This window comes from Sipha flava, unplaced genomic scaffold (genome assembly GCF_003268045.1).
Source record: "Sipha flava isolate LNK unplaced genomic scaffold, YSA_version1 111_pilon_pilon, whole genome shotgun sequence".
NCBI lineage: Eukaryota > Metazoa > Arthropoda > Insecta > Hemiptera > Aphididae > Sipha > Sipha flava.
Window position 1 is genome coordinate 1592178 of NW_020271729.1, and position 17726 is coordinate 1609903.

Sequence of the window (17726 nt, forward strand, 5' to 3'; positions counted from 1 at the left end):
ATGTGTAGGTACATAGTGTTTAATGTTAAAAATTTGATATATTTATGTACATTTTCAATAGTGACACACTATAAGTAAAGGAAATTAAACGACATCGGGTAAATTAAAATATATACATAAATTTTGTATATGCGTTCTTCAAGCATACGGTATATATAGCAGTCAAAATTAAATAAATAAAACATCAACATATCTAATAAATTAAAAATTCATCAAGATTCATAACTTTGAAAAACCTATAGTCATTTTACAAAATGTACCAATCTTAAACTGAATAAAAATATTAATTAATTAATCAAAGTAAAATAAATAAAGCAAACCCAAGAATAAACCCTAAAAAAATGTTTGTCAATAGAACTTCTTAAAATAATATTGGTTATTACCTATTTGTATTTTAGTTATATAAAATATTCAATTTTTTAATGCGTCTTACATAAATATGCAAGGCTGGGCAAGTTAATGATATTTTTTAATTCAGTTAAGTTAATTGAGTTTATGTTCAATTAAGTTAAAAATAAAGTTAAAAAATATCGTTAACTTAACTTAACTTCAATTAATAATTTAAGTTAATTACCAAAAAAAAAAAAATATTTAAAATTAAGCGTTGATATAAGTGATATAATATATATATATATATATACATATATAAACAATTTACAACAAATCTTGTTTAACATTAACAAAAGTAAAGATGCAGAAAAATCTTATTAGACTCTTATTAGAATAGAAAAATATACATTTCTTTATTGGGTTTGTTTTTAGGTACTCAAATTTCAAATTTATAGTAATTTATGTATCGTTTGTTTTTATTCATTTTTCATACAAATAACATATGATAAATATAATTTAAAAAAAATTATTCAAATTCAATAACAGTATGAAAACTAAAAATAATTACTGCAGCTGAAAGTGTAACTATAAAATTATACAGACACTATATGTATACAGTTGATACAAAACATTCAAATAAACATATAATATTATTTAATTTTATTAAAATATAAACAAATAAAATAATACAATGGACAGGTTAATCAAAATACCTATTGAATCTCAATAAAAGAGTAATCTTAAAATGTTGATCAACTATTCAATTTCTTCTCTTATTCAATAATATCTATCTTATGTAATAATATCATAGATTATGGAATAATTTTAATAAAAAAGAATACAATTATTAATTGGGATAAATGAGAAAATAATATGTTAATTTCAAGTTAATTTGCGAGGAAATGAAAAAGTAAATAAGTTAATATAAGTAAATAATAAGTTAAAGTAACTTAACTTTTAACTTATTAACTCGTTAATGCCTAAGCTTACAAATATGTATATATATAATTAGAATACTTTGTTTCATTTAACTTTTGGTGTTTAATAATATTAGTAATAAATATGTAAATTTCTAAATCAATAATTTTATTTATTAATATTTATAAAGCAAAATATACATAAGAAAATTTGCAATGACTTTTTGTAATATATATTTGCTAATTAGGTCTTAAATGTAAATAGCTTTCGATACTTATAATAAAATAGAAAAACATTTTTTTTACAGAAAGGCAAATTAAATTAAATAGGGAAGAAATCCTAGAATAATAAGCATTAAATAAAATATATAATATCAAAAAAAAAAATAAAACATTGCGATTTGAAAATGATTTATATTCATCACACACCACGAATACATTGAAATAATAACAACTTAAATCTATAAAAAAAAACTAAACATGAAAAGACAAAAATATTATAAATATATTTGAATATATTTTTTTAATATTTAAACAATGTCAAACAAAAATGGTTCCAGACTAATACGTGTTTTATTAGAAATTTAAGTATTATTTTAAGGTTGAATTTTATTTTGACTAGCCAGCCAGTGTCCTAGTTGAACGACCGCCAGCACCAAATACGTTCATACATATAATATATCCAGGCGTATAATAATAGCTGTTGCCGAGAAAAACTTGAGTAAATGAAAAATTTCATCCCCACACTTGGCACAAGAGTCGTGTGGTTTTATTTTTTACGAAAACCCCCTCCTGATTATGTCTTGAATAGTGCAATTGGATTTGGCATAAACAGAACGTAAGATAAAAATGTGTAGCCAACATAGGAATCTAGAAGCCACCACTATTCTATTTATATGTTCGGCCGACATAAGGATTTTAAGAAGTTTCTTTAACCGCTATTTACGACACACAAACTACTAATCTGGTTACTTGTTTTATTTACTGCCCAGTTAATAAAGTAAATTAGACAAACTTTAAGCAGTAAGATTTTCATTGACTCATTACAAATTGCGATACGGTATAGTAATTAAAACACTAATAACGATAATAAAAAAAAGCATATTGTTTTGTATTTGTATACAAATACATACAGGATTATTTTTCCTTCAATTTCTCATGTGTTGCTGGTTAAGAAAATTACTAATATAAAGAAACCAAACATCTTCAAATTACTTTTATTATAGATTCCTTAAATCAAAAAATAAAAACCTAGTTGATTGCTAAATAATTTAAAATTTCTGAATTAATATTTAATAAAGAAAAAACTTTGGTAATTAAATTTATAAGAAAATATAATAATAATATTGATTAAAAGCTATTAAAAATATCTTATAATCCTAAAATAAAATTTAGCTGATAATCAAAAAGAAATCAAATTTAATTTGTTTTCATTTACATTATTAAATTTGAACAATTAACGATAATGATCAATATTTTATTAAACATTAAATAATATAAAATGTAATTCATTTAATGTTAATAATACAATATTAGAAAAGCAATACACACCTAGATAGTAAAGATCAAAGATATGTTTAAATAATATTTTTATAAAAATCAACATTATACTTGGTAACAATGACATTGGAAGTCTTTCCAGCCGAACATCACAGACACATTATTATATAGTTTTAAAATACACGATTTTCTAATATTATTCATACTACTATTATTATTACAAAATAAATACACAAAGTTAAAATATTTTATTCTAATATATAAAAATTAAATTCGTTTTCAATTCTATCCACAGTTAAATGTGAACAAGGGAATTATTTGACTATAATAAATAAATTGAAAGAAATTCTCAGTTATATGTCATCTGATTTACATTACTAGACTATCAATATTTACAATACAAATTATAAAATTATTAAACTGGAACTACATTTATCAGTTAAACAACTTTTCAAAATTAATGTTGTATTATTACTATTTTTTTTTTTTTTTTTACAATATTAAAAATATAATACGTTCTTTACATAAGTCTCTACTAGATTAGAAACTAAACCAACTTTAAATCTAATAATAATTGTTTATCAGCTTTATTGGATGTACTTCTGGTATGGATTAATAATGTTATTATTAATTACTTGGAACCAGATTTAACAGGAGTAAAGGGGGATACCAAAATTTATTGTTAAAATTGTGTATTTCGTTATTTTAAATAATTATTTAAATTTATTATTTATATTTATTTTTTTTTTTTTAATTTTATTTTTTCGCATTTTTGTCTTTCTTTTTTATATTTATTCATTACGTTTCATTCAACAACTTTTAATACCAAGTGAATTTATAAATCAAAATGTCTAAACATATATTTGAAAATAGTGCATAAAAACGAAAAAAGAAGTATTTTAGAAAAAAAATTGTTAGGGGGCCTATAATTGGTATTTGCTACTCTGAGACTTCAATTTAGTACTGGTTATACTTTTAACTTTAAAAACTACCAGCATTCAATGACAAAAAAATAATATATTAAACAAAAAATATTACGTCAAACTTCTGAGAGATATCTAATAATTTATAACTGAATTATATAATGGTAAGTGAAATATATCAATAATGTGTAAATATAATCAAGATTCAATACATAAATGAATGCACATAGTAAATATATTATTTCTTTACTACACATACCATGTTTTACCAGTAATTATCTAGGTCTCTCTTTTATATTAGATCGCTTTCACATAGCTTTTGTCCTTTTTAGGACAAACTACTAATATTTTACACAATAATATGATACATGTTTAACTTAACAATGCTGACATAAATGTGATAATTTAAAGTAAAAACTTTAAATAAGCTTTTTATGTGTAAAAAGTAACATCTATAGACAAAACTTTTTATAATTTAATGTAATGTACTACAAAAACATAGTTATTTTTAAGAATTGAACATAAACTACAGAATAAATATTCATTATTTTACAATAAATCAAATGTATTCATATATTATACAACATACTATATTTTCTACTTTTAAATTAAAATAAATAATATAAATTCTTGAATTTAATTCGAAGTTTATTTATTTTTTAAATGTAATAAATTAATAGATTTTTTTATTAGATTTTATTTGCAAAATATGTTTAAAAATAATATAAAATAATTAACAAATTTTAAAATAGAATAAAATAAGAGCTTTTATATTATTTGTAATTGAGTCTGTGTTATACAATAATCGAACATGAAATGTTAAATATTTAAATTAGAAATCAATATAAATATATCATTAACACTTGATGGACAAAATTAAACATTATTTCTCAATTATTTTTTTTAATTTCTCCTTATGCTTCAAAAAATCGCTGGTAAATCAAAAAGTAACCTATTATTGACATATATGTGTTGAATTTTTATTTAAAAATGTACTTAAGACATATTTCAGTTTAGAATAATACACCCATAAAAATTGTTAAAATAAATATCATTGTATAACTATCATATTCTGATTAAAAAATATTAGTATTAACATTTTACTGTTATTCTCTAAAAATACAGATAATGCTGAAAAATATCAGTAAGTATTAGAATTTAATAAAATTTAATAAAATGGCGTTAGTGAAATTAATTAAAGTAGAAAAACATTTGTTATCTAAAATATTAATAGTTTAAATAAGTTCGATGATAGTGAAATATTAACTTTTTAAATTTTTAAACCCATTAAATAACTATAATAATGATTTCACAGTTATAAATCTAATGAATATACGAGTACAATACATTTAAGAAAAAATACTCTTGGTTAAGCAATTTTTTTGGATCTGAACATTACTAATATTATTATTTATTTATTACTTAATAATTTACGTGCATCGACTGTACATTTTTTACCCGTCAGTCAATATTAACCCCTATTATGTCACTTTCTAGGTGCGCACGTATGTGCACACTACAACATGGCAAACCTGAGAGGATAGTGTATGCGACTGGTCATTTACTCATCGTCCATGCGCAGCCAGTCGAGGCACTATTTTTATTGACCGAACAGTCAGAGGGTCTTCTTAACGCCTGCGTTAGCTTACCTTTCAAAACCGTGTATCAAAAACAAAAATGACAAAAATGCCTAAATACTATAACGAAGAAGTCAATGCGATTTCTATGTCTATACGTTTTTTTTTGAAGTTGGAATTGATTAAAAATAATCAGACAATATTTATTTTTTTTTTTTCATTTCAGTATTAAACATAGACGACAATACAATATTTTAAGTTAAGTTCTCAACACCCCAACAATTTATTAAGTGAATAAGATCTACATCACATATATAAACAATAATTTTATTATGAATTAGTATACTAAAAAATATAGGCAGATACTTTACACAATAAAACTAATTAGAGGTGTTTAAATTTCTAAATAAAAAAAAGTTAGATAGCCTTTACGTATTTAGTTTGATATATTTATTTACAAAATTGTATTTATTTTTCTATAGGTACTGATTATTTCATTAAATTATTTATAACACATTTTGTGAAAAAAATAATATATTAATAGTAAAGGACAAGTATAAATACTTAAACAAATAAAGATTAGTTTCAAAATAAATGTAAATAATTTAATCCTTTTTACGAAGTAAAATGCATAAAAAGTTCCTTAGGAAATATTAATGTACACAGTTTGGAATTCAGTATATAAACGATAAGGATTGCTGTACCCATGGATAATTATAGCTCAAAATTCTAAAATTTTAAAATAAGAAGGTTAAGTGGGATGTGTTAAGAAATGATTAATTATTGTTGTTATTTTGATTATCAACTTTTTATAATAGTAGCAAGTTTAAAAAATATATAATTTTACCGACCTCGTATTCAAGATATTCAATGATTAATACTAAAATATATAGTACACAAAAAAAAAAACCAATTATATCATTCTATACAAATGATATTATTTTATAAAAAAAAATAAAAACGGTAAACCAGAAAACTATATCATACTTTCCAGAAACATAAACTTATATTTATCTTAAAATTTGAAGAAAAAAATACGAAATTACAAAACTATGTTTGATATAAACTATTTAATATTATAGAAAGAAATATCAAATAATATCAACTGACAAAGTTCCTAATAAATAAATAAATTGATTACTTATAATTTAATAATGGACTTAAAATATGAAGTTTAAATTAGCCATACTGGTTTTTAGATAATAATTAATATTTACAATTAATTATGATATAAAAGAAACATTAATTATTAAATACCATATTTAATTTTAAACTACCAATAAAAAAGGTTTAAAAATATATAATAATGTCAGTTACATATCAACCACATTTCATTATTAAAATAACAAAAATTCCAATAAACCACAAAATAATTGAAAATAGAATAAAACAAAGAAAAAATGCAAAAACCGATTTTTAATAGAATTTTATAATTTTTCGAAAAAAGTTTTATCTGTATCTAATTTATGAGCGAAATAGTTAATAATAAAAATAGTTGAAGCATGAAACTTCCAGAATAGATTTACTGACCGAAAATTGAGGCACTTTCATATTGTTATCAAATTATGACACCCAAGAGGAACTGATCTCCATACTCCCCATCTCTTATTTGTTAACACTGCTCTGTTACTAAAAATATACTTAACAATAAATCAACTATTTAAAACTGCTGTAGAAAATAACTATATTTGTTTGACGGGCTAGTAGCTATACAAAAAAAATATGTATATAAGTAGTCACTGTTTGTCAAATATAATCATATCATCTCATATATTGTTCTAAAACATTTTTTTTATTTTTTAAATTAAATTTTAGCGAACTTAAATAGAAAACAATTTTTAACTTTACAGTATAATATAAGTCATTATTAGGTTATAATGTATACACTATAAAACCATTAGATTTTCAGACTGAAGTTTCAATTCTGTAACTAATAGCAACCCCAAAATTATATTTTTTTCAACATCATAGGATACATTTTTAAAAATAATAAAATAAGATAGTAATAAAAATAATAATAATTTCAGAACAAAAATTTAAAATAAAAGCAAATTAGACTTTTGAAATTATTAAAAAAAAAAATCATAATAACAGTTAGTACTAATACGAAAATGTAAAGTTATTAACTATTATAAGATTTTTAATATACGTATTATTTAATTATATATAACTGTGCATACAAATATACAAAAAAAGAAATCTTTAGGATGATATAGAAGGCTATTAATATTGAATTGCAATCGTAAATATTCTTAATTTAAGTACGCAACTGATTTAAAAATAAATCAAATGATAAGATAAAAAAAGTTATTTAATATTTTCATTTACTACTATAACAATATCAAAATAACTTTAATTAGTTATTTAAGTTTTTTTTTTTATAATAAAAATTTTAAATACTTGCATTTTTTTTTAAAAAATTAAAATCTTAAAACAAAATTATAAAATTAATAAAAAAAATACTCAAATTATTAGTATAATCATTTTTACTTTCTTTCAAAAAGAATTAGTTATTTTAAATTTATTTAAAAAATCTAAATTATAATTTTTTTTTTAAATAAATCTAAATTAAGCGTAAAGAAAGTAGTCCTTGCCGTAATTTATCATTGAAAAAGCTTATATATATTATATAATATTTTATATAACAATTTAAAATTAGCCATATAATGAAAAAATAAAGTTTTAACCAAAACAAAATTTTAAAATACAAAAAACGACGACTTGTGTCCATATTTTTTGATTATTCATATTTCCTACATTTTAAAAACTTATGCAATTTTTTATAACAATTATTCAATAGATATAAATTATTTAACATAATTTTTTAACTTTTTATTAGGTTCTTTAAGTATTTTTTTCGTGGTCACATTAAACCTATAAACGGCAAATCAATATTAATTATTCTAACCAATATCATACGACAATATTTAATAAAACAAAATCATTAATTTTCTATAATAAAGTATATACCTCATTTATGGATTTATGAAACAAATATAATTCATTATTTTCATCGATACATTAAAATTATAGATTCGCATAAAGATAAAACTTTTGTACTTTTTTCTTAAAAATCTAAAATTTATATTTAAGGTACATTATAATATATATATAGAATACAATAAAACAAAGTTTAAAAAGAAAAATAATACTAAGCATGTCATTAATTTTATCAATATCCCATGGGGATCACAAATTATAGCCTAAAGGATTTAAAATGGTGGCGGTTGGTGAAATTAACACAAATAGGCAAGAAAACGTGTTTAATCTGTTATACTGAAAGAGGTTTCACAAAAGATAGAAAAAAGCGGTAGAGGGTTAGTTAAAAAACAACAGACTTGGCATAATGCCACCATTACTCATAAAAATTGTATTCCTTACAAATAGTAATAAGTAAAACAACAGCACAGGATAATGGTTGGACCTTTCTAATCGGTTTACATTATCAGATGAAATAATTCAATTCTAAAGAAAGAAAAATGAATCTTTTCTGTGTTTTTATTTGATAAAATTATATTTATATATATATTTGATAAATAAAATAATTTTTGTATGTCCCCCTATGTTCTCAGCTTAAAAATAATCAATGATAATTTACAATTTATGGTATTAAAATATTCATAAGTAGAAAAAATTATCAAAAATAAACCGTTCAATTTAATTTATATCTACTTGTAATCAAATATTTCATAATTTTGAGGGATACACATTTTGAATTATTTATAAAACAGGTTTGATACAGACATTGTAGTTAAAACCATTATACTAACCCAAATGGATTTTAATCTTACACGTAAATAAAAAAATATTTAATACACAAAATCGGGTATAAAATACAAAAATATTTAGAATATTTTAGAAAATTGAATTGATAAGCAATTAAAAATTAACTCTTTATCTATATTTATATCTATATTTTTGAAAGAAAACACATAGACAATAGCCTAGAACACTATATAATATGATAGTTATAATTTTATTAAATTTGTGCTTTAAACTATATTCAAAATATTAGTTCAAAAGTTTCTATCTAAAAAAAAAACATTTTTAAGTATCAAACGTTTCAATAAAAAGTGAACTATATATTTGACTGCACAGTAAAACATTGTTAACACTATTTTTTTAAATATTTTTATAGACAACATATTTAACATATATATTGTGAAATATTATGTCAAAATCTAAATTATAAAAAATTGAATAACTACCCAAACCTAACTATGATGAGTAAGTCGGCAAAACAAAACAGTAACACAATTTTTTCGACATTGTGATTATAAGCTCTAGATTTTATATCGATATATATATATTCCATAATTTAAATTAATTAAAAACATATTTTGATAGCGATAAAGAATAATACAATATAAGCATACAACAATCACGATGTAGAGAAAATTATGTGATATTGACAGTTGTTATTTCTATTGTTTGAATCCTGTTTTTATCAAATTGAATGCAAATTATTACAGGGATATCTGGTGGTTGTGTCCACATAGCCACTACCAATTTTAATAATTTTATGGCATATCTAAGTACCTGAATATAATAAAATCAATATCACAATAACTAATCAGGAAATTTTTTCAGTTAACAATCTAGATCAGCGTTTCCCAAACTTTTTTTTTGCCGGACCCCTTAGAGATAATAAAAATGATCATGGACCCCTTAAAACATATAAAAATTAAAAAACAATAACAAATAATAATACTTTGTATATTTTAAATTCACGTTCGCGGACCCCCTCCGGTATACATGTGGACCCCTAATAGTCCGTGATAGAGATGGGCTAAAAATTTGAAACATCGATGTTCCTATGTATCTACATTTGAAACATCGATGTTGATGATCGATATATTCGATAAAAAAATCTATGTTTAAAAATATCGATGTTTACCTTAATAAGTTTTAAGAAAAATTGTAACTATGTTATATGTATGTATGTTATGTAAAAATTGTAAAATGTTTAAATAAATACGTTATTGAAACATTAGAATTCGGATTAGAAAAAAATCGATTTTTTTTTTCAATACATCGCAATAAAAACAGCGATTTAGGGTTTCGATATATCGAACGAAAACATCGATGTTTTTAAAAAATAGATGTATTTTACCCATCTCTAGTACGCGGACCACAGTTTGAAAAACACTGATCTAGATCATTTTTTCTATACTTGTTTATTATATATCTTTGTTAATACCACGTTTTAACCAATAAGATTTAATATTCACTACTTAGTACATTGATCATTAAATGTTCTCGTTTATCGTATATTATGATCACCAGATATTAAATTCACAAATTTTTTAGGCACCCCGTTGTAATGCACAATTTTTGTCCAAATGAATACCTATAATCATTCTGCCAATAGTTTCTTGGGTAAATACTCATCACTTATGCATTATCCAAACTCTCATATCAATTAAGAAATAACCAAGTTATCATAAATAAGTATATACATATATGTTTTAGAGTTTGGAATGCTACTAATTTAGTATTATTTAGAAAGATACAAAAAATGTAATTTCATTATTCTTTTACATTATTAAAAAATTTACAACTAACTATATTCCTCATTACCCATATTGAACTCGAACGTAATTTAAAATTAATCAAATTATTGGCATTAAAATACATTATAATGATATATTAATAAAATTGCTAACCATGTAAATATATACAAAAACTGTAATTCACAACCTAGGGGGAAGAGTACATGAGTAAAAATCACGGAATAAGAAAATTACTATCAATAAACAAAAAAAAATGTCAACAAATTTTTTAATTTATGTGGGTCATATAAGATTTTTAGAAATCTACAAGGCATAGAATAAAAATTTTGAGAACCACTATACTAAAATTTAGATGTGATTTTAATACTTCCAAAAAACTTTGTGTAATGTAAAAAAAATAGCAAAAATAGTGACCAAATAGTATTTATAGTAATATTAATGATTATTTGACAAATTGTTAATTGATAAAACAAGTCTGGAATATATGTAAGTATACAAGTCGTATAACTTTTATACTAAAATAACTAATATAATTATAGCTCATTAGTAATTAAAAATCTTACCTGATAACTCATAACATCTGTCTCATCTATGTTGTTAATATCAAAAGTTGCAGCATTTTGATTGAATAATCCTTTTCCTGGGTATGACGTACTACGTCTAAATTTTGATGAATTCATTGGGGTAGGTTGTTGATGATGATTGTAATTAGTATTTGGCTTACGACCAGCTAAAGCATGCATTGGATTCAAATTAGGTACAGAACGACCACGATTCCACGATGAACCAGCTATACCACTTTGATTTTGACTAGAATTAAGCCACGAGTTCTGGTGAGACTGTGACCAAGAATATCCTTTGCTGGCCATATACAGGTTCTGCGGATGAGCTGACTGTTGCAGTTGCCTTGATAAATTATGTGGGAAATTATGTGTTGCACCAGATGCTTGACGTCTGTGATGATGTTGTGGCTGTTGTTGTTGATGATGGGGTCCCAAACCAGTATTGTACAAAGTATTTGGAAAACTCTAAAACCATTAAATAATTAAATTAAAAGTCTAAATCTAATTACACATAAGCTCAAAAGACAAATACAATATGAAATATATTATAGGTAATGAATAATATGCGTAATATATACATTATAATATTATAATAAAATTTATCAAATTTAAAAACAAAAAATTTAATATTTTAATAACCAAAATAGAATTAACTAATTTCCATAATTTTAACCAAGCCTTGTAATAAATAAGTATTGTTTAATTTTTGAATGAAACTAAAAATAACAATGAAAGTTATTTACATAAATAAGTAAACTTTCTCAAATAAACCACTTAGTAAATATGACAAAGATAATAAGATTCTTCTATTCATATTTCATAAACTGTAAGAAACATTTATGAAGCCAATATATATGTTATGGACAATATTGAAAGCTGGGCAATTTGAACCTCAAATAGACATAAATAATTGTCAAACTAATAACAATATACTATAAATTATTTTACTAATAATTTCTTATATTTGTATTATAATACAGAACAAAGTAGTATATATCAGTATAATATTTCTTACTCACTATTTATATTAATTTATGTCATATCTATTGGTTTCTCTTATCACATTGATAAAATTAATATAGATATGCCAATATAATCAGACAACAATATATGAGCAATAATTGATATTTATGATTAAGCAGTCAGGTTTTCATGCTTTCAAGACACTATGTATTTTGTAATTATTTATTTATATTTGAGGTTCAAATTGCCCAGGCAGGACCAAATTGCCTGAGCAATGACCTTGTCCGTTATTCCATATTGCCTGTAACATATATTTATATAGTAAAATAGTTTAAATATAAATATATTAAGATAACCCTTAATTAAATTATACTTTCTTAACAGAATTTAAATACATATTTATAAATGTGTGAGTGTGTGTGTGTGTGTGTATGAGAAAAAATATAATAAAATAATAGCTTTAGTCTGATATAACCTTTAATTTTAATAATGATAAATTAAAATATATTTAAAAACTGAATAAATTAATAATTCATAAATTCTTCAAGTTAACTATTCTTTAAATAAATTATAGTACAGTAAAAAATTTAAAAAATATTTTATATTTAGTAAACTCAACCTCATAAAAGTTTAATTAGTACATGATTAGGTAAATAATGTTCAAACCATAACCTATTTAGAATAAATAATAAAATAAAACAAAATTAAAAATTATTAAATGGTTAATACTCATAAATTAGTAAATAAATAAATAAACAAATAGTTTACACATAGAAATAATAAAATTATAACCTGGAGTAAAATTATATTTGTTAAGTACAACTGATTTTGAAATATAAATATATAAATTTTATATTTATTAATATACTTTGATTATACCTGACGATTAATTTTTAATTCGTAACCGGTTGTACTTTACAAATATAATAATACTCCAAACCAACTTCAGGCTAAGCTTTTATTTATAAATTTAACTATGTGTTTATTTATTTGTATAGTAAAATAAATAGAGGACAATAATTTAATATCTTTTAATTTTAACATTTTCAATTAATTTAGAAAACCTTAAATTTTATAATGAATACTTATAATTTATTGATGATATTTTATTTTTTTATTTACTTTTCAATTAAACACTATGGTTAAATATTAAAGATAAATAATTATAATACATATTTAAATTTATAATTTCATAATTTTTTTTTATATTAATTTTTATTAAATATAAATTTATTAATTAATTAATTAGACATACCTAATTTACTGTTAAAATTATTTAAAAATTTGAGACAATTTTTCAAATTCTTATTATAAACAAGTAATACAACATATCTGTATGCATTTGCATTTTTAAATATAAATTTATTTCAAATTAGGTTAAAATTATGTTAAGAGTAATGTTAAATATATTGACAGAGATTGGGGGAACTCAAAAATCTTAGTTTGTAGAAACATTTTAGATCCTTTGAAGTTTTTAATTTTTTAAATATCTGACACCTTGGTAACATTAACAAAATACAGTATAGATAAGACTAATCAAAGTATGGTTTAAATTTGTAGAGTATTAAGCCCCAAGGTAATGTCTTCTTACTACGTACATGTTATTAGGACATAGTTGAACATTTTTGTATCAATCATGACATGTATAAAAAAAATCTTAATAATTTACTTTACTAACAAAAAAAAAAAAAAATTAATCAAAAAATATTTTTGAAATATGTACCAAACCCTTTCAAGACAAATCTACACATTTGGGTAGGTTAGCGTGTACCTACTTAAAAAAAAGCATTAAATCCTACAATGATCAGCTAAAACAAACATATACAAATGTGTAGATTTTTTGTAGACCCCTAAAAATTTGGATTTTTTTTTTTTAGAACTTTATTATTAAAAATATTAAATTAATTTTAAAAAACAAAAATTCGTACAAACAAGAAATGACCTGCACAATTATGTGGTTAAGATTTAAATGTGCTATCTGAATTAATTTAGTCTACACAATTTTAAAAAACCAACCACACATTTATGTAGATTGATTAAAACCTATAACTAAAATTAATTTATCAGTCGAGACTGAAGATGGTATGTATAGATTTATGTACACAATTGTGTATTCTTATTGTAAAACATTCCAAAACAAAAATTAATGCTCGTCGTGAAAGGGTTAAAGGACATATATGATACTTAATCTCATGTTTAAATAACTACCTAATTTTAATTTTACTTTTTTCCTAAATAGTAGGTAAAAAAATTATAAACAGAATAAATCTTTAAAATACAAATGAATATGAAAATGAAAAAAATGTAAAATTTATAAAACAAATTGGTCTGATATTATAAGACTATAATTAAAATCAAACATTGATAAAAATTAATATATTATCAATAATGGTTTAATACTATAATAGTAATACTTATTTTTTACAAGTGTAGCAGTAGAAATTAAGTTTTCTATGATTAGATAATATGATTTAGACAAATAAAAAAATCGATTGTTTTCAATACCAACTAGTTATTAATTATCAAAATGTATTTTAAAAATTGTTCTTAAAAATTTAATATGTTTTTTTCACAAACTAGTAAGTAACTAATAAATTTAATTAGTATACATATATAAATAGTATTAATATCTAATTTTAATCTTATTATTTTTTTTTTTTAATTAGTAATCATCAAACTAAACATACAAAAAGTTATAGTCATAGTAACATATAAAAAGCACATTTAATAATAAAAAAATTTTCTCGATAAAATTAAGTAGCCGTTACATATTTTATAATTATGGCAATTATTTCTATAGAATTGTTTTATATGGTCTTACCTATCTCATAGAATTGTTTTCTTGATTTGAATGAAAACTGAAGTAATTTCTAAGTGGATACATAAAAATTTCCAACTGACAAAGAATAATCATCATCAACTAATAGCATTGAAATAAGATAATTCAATACTAATATTTATAAATTATAATAATCAATAGTAAGTAACTAATAGGTAGGTAATCATAACAGATCAGTTTTTATAATCAAAACCAAAAACTAAATTAATATTCATTAAATGCTAGTACAATGAAATTGTAAGTAAACAGATTTTAACTGATAAATTAAGACCAAAAAATAAAATCACTTTTCTACTTTAATCTGTTTAAACAAATACTTATTAAATAATACTAAAAATTAAATACAACGATATATAATAAAATATAATAAGTAAATAAGATACCTAATTTAACCTAAACTCATATAAGAATAGAGTATATTTAAAAAATAAATAATAAATAATCATGACCACTCTCTACACTCTAGTTTATTTAGTTATCTGCTGTATTCATATCTGTGGCGCAACCAGGGGGGTGGACTCCGGGTCTGGACCCCCCCTTGGTACGTATAATAGTATATTAATATCATATTCTAGATATATATATTATAATTTTTTATTATTTGTATATTAGTTTATTTTGTCAGACCCCCCCATGAAAAATTCCTGATTGCGCTACTGATTCATATACTGACTTTATAATTTATAAAAATATAACTAAACAAATATATTCAATAAAATTAATTTCAACACCTTAGTTGATTGTATAAGATTACTTCTACAACTAAACAGTATAAAATGTTAGTACCACTTGTAATAATTAAACTCAGATGAAAATGAATCATCAAGGCTATAGAATTCTACAAGTAATGAAAGCGTTTTAATTTTATAAAATGGACAACTTACAGCGTTGTTTGCAGCCGCAGAAGCATTTAACCCATGTATCAAGGTATCATCAACAGACGCTGACCACAGACTAGACGTAGACGAGTTGGTAGACGAGTTTATCACATTAAGACTAGCTTCATTGTTATATGACGATGGTAACTGCATTTGAGGGCCACCCGGCGATTTGTCACCACCACCCAACGCTGCCAACACAGAATCTTCTTTGACAACGCCTTTGGTAATAGGCAGCTGTTGGTGATCGCCGTTGACCGGTGACGGTGAGATCTGCTGTTTAACAGCAACGTCCTGCTGTTGCTGGCCGTCGTCAACGAAATACGACTGGGACGAGGACGATGATGGCAAGCCAGACGTGTTAACAGACGATTGGTATTCGATAGAACTTAAACTAGAATTTACACTAAATTTGTACTCCCCCATTTATACAATATATCACGTACGGTCCCGTGCGGAATAGTGATATGCCGCGCGATCTCCTCGTCGGACGTAATAGGTAGTAAAACGCACGCGCGAATAATTTATGGCAATTTTGACAACCGATTGATCGATCAAAAAAAAATAAACAAACGAGAAAGAAACCGTCCCTGAATATTATATACGTGTGCCGTGTATGTGTATAATATATAGATATATATATAAATATATATATATATATATGTATACGATCAAGGAATATTATGATTTAGTATAACTATTTTTATTACTAATATTAAACACTTGTAATTTTGATTTAAAAAAAAAAAAAAAAATTAACTATAGAGCTGCGGCTGCAAACGGGCACGTTGGCCACCCGCTGATAACACGACTGCACGAGCCGAAACGCGATAGCAGCGGCGGCAGCAGCTTGTCGGTGAATCCCCCTCCACCACCGTTACGCACGTTCCGTGCCGCCCACGGAAAGCCGCCAATCATATGTTTATTGGCAATTTTCGGATTCGACGCACTCCGCCGCTGCTGCCGTCGGAACCGACGCGCCGTCGTCGCCGGCCGACGTTACTCGACTCGGCTCGTTGCGGCGGCCACGGCGGCATTGTCTTTATTATTTATTTTCGTCAAAGTATACATAAAAATATATTATTATACATCTCAATTTGTATGCGTGTCATACTATTAATATTATTGTTCTATTTATAACGTTAAATATCATTGCGTGTTGTCCGCAATCCATTTTTATACGATACATTTAATGCCGCGTTTAGGTTATCTCCGCCTTTATAGTTGGCCACCTTCTCTACCCCATTTCTCAGAGATGTACAGTTTGTCTTATTAACTAATCTGTAAACGTTTTGTAAGTAATAGTGTACATTGTTAATAGAAATTAAATTGTATACTTAATGTATTTTTTTCAATGTGCCAGCGGATTATACCTACCTAATTAAACTTAACAATTTTTTCTTCTACTTTTTCCTCTGCATTTTTGAAAGTGCATAAATTAAAACATCACAGCTTACGGTTAGCACATACCGTATTTATCATTGTTAGACAGGTTAAATCGCTCACACTACAGGTAAAACATTTTTGAACCAACTGACAATTTAAAGATTACAAAATATGTTACGATCTATAAGATTATTTCTTGTATTTTTCCATATTTAAATTTAACAATAATGAACATATTTAAAATTATTTTAAACCAACAGTATGATCGTTGGATATAATTTTTGTACAAATTTACCAATATAAAATACAATTAAAATTAAATTCACATTATTTTCTT

The 17726-nt window shown here is 23.5% G+C and overlaps 1 protein-coding gene across 2 annotated transcripts in view; it reads right to left on the reverse strand.

The window, feature by feature from the left end:
- LOC112689170 (cytoplasmic polyadenylation element-binding protein 2) overlaps positions 1-16624 on the reverse strand; it is a 148247-nt gene extending 131623 nt beyond the window's left edge. Inside the window, exons 1-3 of one of the 2 annotated variants that reach the window (XM_025562743.1) lie at positions 16010-16624; positions 11557-11788; positions 11324-11490 (exon numbers count right to left, since the gene is read on the reverse strand). In XM_025562743.1, the coding sequence (XP_025418528.1) occupies positions 11324-11490; positions 11557-11788; positions 16010-16429 (819 nt within the window). In that variant the 5' untranslated portion in view covers positions 16430-16624. Of the gene's footprint in view, positions 1-11323; positions 11789-16009 lie in introns of both variants that reach the window. The other variant, XM_025562735.1, reaches the window with a different exon arrangement.
- Between the last annotated feature and the right edge of the window lie 1102 nt (positions 16625-17726).